Source organism: Gossypium arboreum, chromosome 13 (genome assembly GCF_025698485.1).
Source record: "Gossypium arboreum isolate Shixiya-1 chromosome 13, ASM2569848v2, whole genome shotgun sequence".
Classification (NCBI taxonomy): Eukaryota; Viridiplantae; Streptophyta; class Magnoliopsida; order Malvales; family Malvaceae; genus Gossypium; species Gossypium arboreum.
This window is the reverse complement of record NC_069082.1, coordinates 43005035-43013538: the sequence shown is the minus strand read 5'-3', so window position 1 is coordinate 43013538 and position 8504 is coordinate 43005035. Positions and strand designations below refer to the sequence as shown.

Here is an 8504-nt window from a genome sequence, read left to right as displayed (position 1 = left end):
AATTCAACTTAACACAAAGAAGATTTGATAGAATAAAACTTAATACAAAAATATAATGAATTATAAATATATTCCAACATATACTAAAATAAACCTAAAAATATATTCACATGGTCAACTTAAATTCAAAATAATTTTAAAAATATTTGCATATAATTAGGCTTTTTATTTATATTTTTGGGTTCTAAGCGAAATAATAAATTAATTTTTTAAAAACTATAAAATATAAAATATAATAAAATAAAAGTTAAAAAATTTTGAGCCTTAAAAGATAAAACATTTAAAAGTTCTAAACATTTAATTAATTTATTTTAATTTAAATTTCTTTTTACACATTTAAAACTGAAAAAAAATTTAAACTTCTTCCAACCTTGGGCCGCCCTGAATGACTACACTGTCCAACTGAACCAAAATAGACCTGCGTATAATAATTATGCATTATAATACACCAATATCAATATTCTAAATTCTTAAACTGACGCATATAATGAGTCATTATTTATCAATATGTTTTTGGTCAATATTATTTATCAATAATTATTGACTTGAATTGGTTTAGATTGCTATAGAAATTTTATCGTCTTGGGTGTTCTTTCTTTCCTCTTTGCCCTCTCAAAATAAATAATTGATTAAAATATGTGATAAATTTTTATCTTATTTAAAAATTAAAATTTAGTCATTATTACTTTTAGGAATTTTTTTCAGATTTCAAAATTTATATATAATTATTAATAATGTTAAAATTATTTTATTAAATTTAAGTTCATTATAACATCATTTTTTTAGTTATATGATCACTAAGTGAGTATTTTTTTATTTCAAAATACTACACTAATAAATTAATAAAATAACTTAATTTTATTAATAGTTAAATTTAAATTTTAAAATCTAAAAATAAAAATATAGAATTAAGTTTCAATTTTTAAATAATAGATGAAATATTTTAACCTAAATAAATTAATTGAAACAACTAGCTGTATACATTTGAACAACCGGTTGAGGTGGAATATATATTTATATATAAAATACCGTCGTATTTAATTAATTATAAACTAATTGTATATTCAGTGAGAAAATAATCTGAACCTATATAATATAAAATATAAAATTGATTCAAGATTTTATAAATAAGAAGAAATATAATAATATTATTAACTTTAACAACCCATCTATTAAAATATCATTCCGTGATCAATTAATAAAATTCATAAAACAGTGATTCAACTATATGTATAGGGTCAAAAGATTTAATATTTAATATTTATTCGTTTATGAATATTGATTTACCGTATTTATTAGCGAATTTTAATAGTTACATTAAAAGAAAAAATTAACAGTTTAATAATGTAAAAAAATTATCAAAGATTTAAATAACTTTTTAATAATTAAATAATATTTTATAATTTTTAAATTGAGTTACTAAACGTAAATTTACTAAAAGGGATCTATATATATGTTTTCATATCTGCAATTAGTGATTAACTGATTAGCTTTCTTTAGTCAGTAGAATCAAGAAAATCATGGCAGGTGCTGCTGAAGATATGAAGGTGTTGGGGACAAAGCAGAGCATGTTTACGCAAAGAGTTGTATGGGCACTGAAGTTGAAGGGCGTTGAATATGAGTTCATTGAAGAAGACCTTGTTCATAAGAGTTCATTGCTTCTGGCACTGAACCCAGTTCACAAAAAAGTTCCTGTACTCGTTCATGACGGAAAGCCCATTGCCGAATCCAAAATCATCCTCGAATACATTGATGAAACATGGAAAGAAAGGCCTTTATTGCCGGAAGATCCTCGGGAGAGAGCAAATGCTCGTTTCTGGGCTGCTTTTATTGATGACAAGGTGATGATATATATTGATTTCAATTTATGAACAAATTTAAGAAAAAAAAATCTCTTTTTTAACAATTAATTAAAATTTCATTATGAGAAACTTGTGGGTGTAGTTGATGGAAGCATCGAAGAAAGCATTTGTTTCGACCGGAGATGATAGAGCGAAGGCGATGGAGTCGACGATGGAGGGCTTAAAATTACTGGAACAAGAGCTTCAAGGAAAAAAATATTTCAGTGGAGACGACGGAATTGGATATCTTGATATCGTAGCGGGATGGGTTGCATATTGGTTTCAGTTTATTGAAGAAATTGGAGGTTTCAAAGTAATGGAGTCAACCAAATTTCCTTGTTTGGATGCATGGATCAAAAACTTTCTGCAAGTTCCGAGCGTCGAGCAAAGCCTTCCCTCACCCGATGAATTGCGCAATGTCTTCGGCGCAATTCGAATGGCTATGCAAATGAAATAATATAATTTTAAGTGTTCTTTTTTTTTTTAATGTTATTTGCATTTTTATCTTTTGTAGCGATAATTGGTGTTTGCGTGTTAGGCTACCGTATTTTTCTGTTTAATAATGAAAATGTTTTATATTGTGTTTTAAAGTTCCATTTTGTGTTGAATGTATTGCTTTTGTGCCGTGATAGAAGATTTGTATTAATTTCATTTTCAGTTCACATTTAATTTTAAGTTCCAACGTTGGATAACCTAATTCAAAAAAAAAAAAAAGCACAATCCCCTTCTCTCCCATTTGATAAAAAATTTATTTTATATTCGCGTTATTATGTTATGGCGTTGATACTATCTTATGGTTCCTTGAACATGAGCATCTTCTAATTACCTAAGGTTTTTTCTTTTTCAATAAAGGGATTTTAATGCAAACAATTCAAAGAGAATCGAAAATGGAGTGGGGAAACACGTGTTATTGGGAGGAAGAAGAAGCTTAGGGTGTAGTCAGCCGCGAAGTTAATCAACCTTTAAAATGGATATTTTCTCATCTAGATTTTTTTTATAATTTAGAAAATTTTAAATTATTAATAATAAAATTACAGTTAATTCTTTAAAATTGCTAAAATTTTAATTTAATTCTTTAAAATTATAAAATATAAACTATCAAAATAATAAAATTATATTTTTATCCTATAAAAAGATACAATTGAATTTCCTTAAAAAAAAAAAAACAATTCTTCAATGTGGTGATCTCTAAAGCTCATAGCATAGGTCCTACAACTGTTTTTTTTTTTTAAATCAGACATTTCTAAAAGGATAAATCACAAAAAAAAAAAAGAAAGAAAGAAAGAAAAAGAAAAAAATGTGACACGGGTTCAAAACCAGCAAAGTGATAGGGAGGTCCCAAAAAAAAAAAAAAAACCTAGCGCATCAATATCGAAAGCATGTCTTCCTTTTGAACTTTTCATTCATTTTGAATTTCTATACCACTAGGGCAGGAAAAAAAAAACAAAGGAAATTTAGAGCATGATTGTGAATTAACTTCGATACCTAAAAGGGCCAAGTTTTAGTGTTCCAACTTTTTTATCTTAATTTAAGCACATATTATTACTCTCTTTTTTTAATTCAATAAGATTTGGCATATGTCGAATAGGAAATATGAATCTAGTTAACCATCTAAAAATAATAATTGAAACTTTAATACAATCTTAAAAGAGGAGCTCTATATAATTGTTTGTACCACTAACAAAAGAAAATGAATTAGAAAGATTATGTAATAAGTTTTATATTTTTTAAAATTTAGAATTTAAGTCATGTGTTTTTATTTTTAAGAATTTAGTATCCTTATTTTTCATATTTTTAAAGGGTAATATACAAAAATAGTTAATTTTGTTTGCCTCGGGTTACATTTTAGTCACTTATGTTTGAAATATTACGTTTTAATCACTTATATTATTATTTTATTACGAAGTGATCACTCTACCATTAAGTTCCGTTATCTCTCTAACGGCAATTCTACGTGGCAGTCTAACTAGATTTTAAGTGCCAACTTGGATTTCTAAATGAGATGAAAATAGATTTTTAATTAAAAAATTTAATTAATTAAAATTTTTACCTAACCCTTAACTAAAAAAACTGTTCATATCCTCTTTTTAATTTTTCTTCCATCTCTTCTTTTTTTCAATGGGTTTTTTTTTTCTCATTTGACTGGAAAAACTATTATCAAGATCAAAATAGTTGAAATCAAATTGACTGCTTCCTAAAGATGGATTCAATGGAAGGTTCAAGTATGTCTTCTTTGTATTCCTCTATCTCTTTTCTTCAGTGCTGAAAAACAAAAGATTAGATTTTTTTTATTGTTTAATGAAAACCCTAAATTAAAATTCTTGATATTTTCTTCTACTTTTTGAAATCATTTGTAAACATGTATTTTATTTTGCGTCAGTAGACATCCCATAAAATACAACCAGAAACATGTTTCACTCAAGCTAATTTTAAAATTTTCAGAAAACGGCTGTTACTTTCACAGTTCTTGAATAATTGGTTTCTCAATCAATTTTTTTTATCTAAATCAACTTGTATGTTCACAATCTCTTTGTGGGTATTCCAGACTATTCTTTCTTATTGTTGATTTCAACTATTTTTATCTTAATAACAGTTTTTCCAGTCAAATGAAAAAAAAAACCATTGAAAAAAAAAGAGACAGAAGAAAAATTAAAAAGAGGAGATGAACAGTTTTTTTAGTTAAGGTTTAGGTTTGAAAATTTTAATTAATTAAATTTTTTAATTAAAAACTTATTTTCATCCCATTTAAAAATCTAAGGGTGAGTTTGGATGGGCGGTGCGTTTAGCTGCGGTTAGTGTAAAAACAGTGGTAGCGGTGAGATTAAATACTGTAGTGATACTGTAGCATGAGATAAAAAGTAAGCTAAACGCACCGCACCACAGTCAATCGCCCATCCAAACGAAGCCTAAGTTGGCACCTAAAATCTAGTTGGACTGCCACCTATAACTACCGTTAGAGAGATAACGGAACTTAACGGTAGAGTGATCACTTCGTAACAAAATAATAACATAAGTGACTAAAACATAACATTTTAAACATAAGTGGCTAAAATGTAACCTGAGGCGAATAAAAGTGACTATTTTGCAGATTACCTTTTTAAAATTTAAGAATTTAAAAGATTATTATTAATATTTTTTGTTAAATTCAAGTTTATAACAATACTATTTTTTTAATTTCATGATTATTAAGTGGGTAGTTTTCTTATTTCAAAATATCACACCAAGTTAAAAAAAATTAACGATATTAACAATTAAACTTAAATTTAAAATCGATAAATAAAAAAACTAAATTCTTAAAATAATAATATGGAGATTAAAATTCATTTACTGCATATTTTAATCCAATTTGATAATGTAGGAGAATATCTCGTAAACAAAACAATAAGTAATACAAAATGGTTTGGATGATACTAAAATTGAAACACTATAAGAAAATAGACTTTTAGCGGCGCTTTTTTAGCCTTTAGCGGCACTTTTGAAAATGCCGCAGAAAATGCAGTTAAAGGCAACGCCGCTAATTTTGGCAGATTTGAAATATATTTTTTTCACCAATATATAGCCCTTCCTGCATTAAAATCCAACCAAATACAACAAATATAGTATAAAATGCAGCCAAAAACAGTAAATTTAGCATAAAAAATACAACCAAAAACATTAATTCTAAAGCATACTTCAAATTTAACGAAAGATATATGATATAATTAATAAATAAGTATAATTTAAAATATTCTTACAATAATGTTAAACGTGATAAAGTTAAAAACATTCTTAAAATGAGAAAATTAATGCCTAATATGGCGGCTTTTGCAATTGCTGAAACATCTGCATCATCTACTGAAGCTGTAGCTGGAGGTCATCGTACTTTTTGCTCTGCTCTGCTGCCATCACTGCTTTTGCCGCCTCATTCTGCGCTTCGCCTCCCTCTTTCTTTGCCTCCGCTCTAAGTTGTTGCTGGAGTTCTTCACACTTTCATTGAACCTCGGCAATTTGCTCAACCGTGTTCGCTTGCATCTGAGCCATCTGGTCTCTTAACCTCTGAACTTCAGCTTGAGCTTGACTTTCGGAAGGCATGTATTGCTGGGAGCCGGATCCAAAATATTGGGTCGGGGTAACACCAGATCCTTGAAATCGAACCCGACCGTACTTTTCAGGACCCAAAACTTCAGTGATAATTCTGTTATCAATGTTCTCAAGATTAACAGAACTATCAGTCGAAGCAATCGCTTCATATTCCGCCTTCTTCTCCTTTAGTTTCTCCTAAAAAATCAATTAAACAGTTAGAAACGAAATATATAATAAAAAGGAATGCAACAAAACTTAACATTATTTAAAACTAGTAATGATGAATTGAATTAAACAATTATAATTAAACAATTATAATTAAACATTATAAATATTTAGAATAAATCAAATATTATTAAGTAAATATACCATAATTTCTCCAGCTTCGGATGTCATAGGAGATCTATCTTTCTTCCTATGCGTAATCTCAAAAAGCTGAAGGCGTCCAACTTTTTGTCCAGATTTGACTTCCTACAATATAGTAGTAAAAATATTATTTAATAGTAGAAAGTTATTAATATTTGAAAGAATTAATAAATTCATAATACCTCGGCCTCAGCTACAGAAGCAAAACTTCTCGACCCTACCGTGTGCGTGAATTTTTATTTTTGCCTGCTGGTTGCTCCAACTCACTCACGGTCCTACATAATGAAATTATTATTACGTATATAGTAAACACTATATATAAGAGTTTGAAAATACGCAATACCTCTCCTTTCTTTGAATTCCAGAATCTAACCGCATCTTCCCATTGGTACCTCAGCATTCCCGGCGGGACATTTCTCAATTTTTCCTCGAGGCTTATGTCTTTCTTAAAATAATGTTTTTTTAAAGTGCTTTTATTGTCTCTCCATTTTTTACCCAATGCCCTCTTGATATAATCATCGGAGACTTCTAAAGCAAATCTTTCCTAAAAAAACACAAGTTTAGAATGTAAATATAAATGAAACTTAAACCAAAGTATTATAAATTACATTCACAGTTTGTTACCTTAATATTAGCGAGAGCCTGATTTTTGTTGCTATCAGGCATGTGATGCCATGATTCGTAGTTGATGGGCAACATATTGCCATTTCGTGCTAAAATGCCCAAATAGCCTGCTAAAAGTCGAGCTTCAGATCCAACAGGCTGACCATGAGGATTTCTACTTACTTTGACACGCTCGACAGGATCTAAGTCGTATAAATCTCTAAGCAGCGTACGTCCTCGAACTCTGCGCGTCCCACCACTTTCAGCTGAAAAATGACATACTATTATTATATTAAAATTGACAAAAAATTAATAATAAAAGTCAACACATGGAAAATGAACTTAACATTACTTTGAAATTCTTCAGGCTCGTCAAGTGTCTCCGGCACATTCGAAGATCCAACAACTGCATCGCTATTCACTATTTGCTTCTTTGAATTTGGAGTATTCGGACAATACTTAAATCTCGTAATCTTCTTCTCGCATTTTTCCTGCAATACACATAAAATAGTTAAAGTTTTAGTAACAAATTACAACAATAATAGTACATATAAAATAGTTAAATTATATATCACGACCAAGATTAAAATTATAATAGTACATATAATTATTTATCTTATGTAAATTATGTAAGATATGATACGTCATTATGTAAGTTATGTAAGTTATGTAAATTATGTAAGTTATTTATCTTATGTAAATTATGTAAGATATGATATATATTGTGAAGAATTGGTCATTGGATTAAATTTACAAGTTTAGGGTTAATTATTTATTTTGAATTAATTTCATCATATGTGCTCAAGAATGATTATTTAATTAGGTAATTTAAAAATAAAATAAAAGTAGTGAAAATATTTTTCGTGATTAAAATAAAATAAAATAAAATATTTAAAATAAAATTTTAAATACAATTTAATTTAATTAGGTAATTTAAAAATAAAATAAAAGTAGACAAAATATTTTTCTGATTAAAATAAAATAAAATAAAATTTTTAATACAATTTAATTTAATTAGGTAAATTAAAATTAAAATAAAAGTAGACAAAATATTTATTGTGATTAAATTAAAATAAAATAATATCTTCAAAATAAAACTTTAATTACAATTTAATTTAATTAATAAGGTTAATTAGCCTTTTATACATAGTAAGCTTAATAAGGTTCATGTGTATAAGAAAGTTTTGCATAACTATGTAGTTGCAAGCAGTAAAGGATGTGCAAGGCAAGGCTACTATGTCCGTGCATTGGGTGTGTTGGTAGAATTGATGACATATCATCTACATATTTACAATTTGAGAATTGTACTAAATTATCTAAATACAATAATTCAATTTATTATTTAAAGATTAAAAAAATATAGTTGAGCATGAACTAAACTTGAAAATAGTTATTGGGTTCATTTTACATTTCATGTTTAATGTTTGCGATTATCTATTTTAACAATATATACTAAATTTAAATATTAAATGTATATAATAATAAGCGAAATCCATTACACTTGAATATAAAATTATTTAATTTTACAATATTAAAATTTATAAATTTCAATTCAAGCACACCTAACTTTGATAGTATGGTTAAATCCAAGCAGTGGGCATAGACATCAAATCACATCTGCATCGCCATTGA

General features: G+C 27.4%; 1 protein-coding gene and 1 long non-coding RNA gene across 2 annotated transcripts; one reads left to right on the top strand and one right to left on the bottom strand.

Annotated features, from left to right (window-relative positions):
* The first annotated feature begins 1448 nt into the window (after positions 1-1448).
* On the top strand, positions 1449-2475 carry LOC108463354 (probable glutathione S-transferase). Its single transcript, XM_017763299.2, has 2 exons — positions 1449-1841; positions 1945-2475. The coding sequence occupies exons 1-2, from the start codon at positions 1521-1523 to the stop codon at positions 2296-2298; spliced, it is 675 nt and encodes a 224-aa protein (XP_017618788.1). The 5' UTR covers positions 1449-1520; the 3' UTR covers positions 2299-2475.
* A 3762-nt stretch (positions 2476-6237) lies between these two features.
* On the bottom strand, positions 6238-6579 carry LOC128286558 (uncharacterized). The gene is made up of 2 exons (XR_008277165.1): positions 6452-6579; positions 6238-6374 (listed from the first exon to the last, which is right to left on the bottom strand). It is a non-coding gene; the product is annotated as an uncharacterized LOC128286558 (long non-coding RNA).
* Between the last annotated feature and the right edge of the window lie 1925 nt (positions 6580-8504).

What these genes read in the sequence shown, in the direction of transcription:
- LOC108463354 (XM_017763299.2), top strand. Translation starts at nt 1,521, where the DNA reads ATGGCAGGTGCTGCTGAAGATATGAAGGTGTTGGGGACAAAGCAGAGC. An exon ending in CTGCTTTTATTGATGACAAG is followed by an intron (nt 1,842 to 1,944) that starts GTGATGATATAT and finishes TTGTGGGTGTAG; the next exon opens with TTGATGGAAGCATCGAAGAA.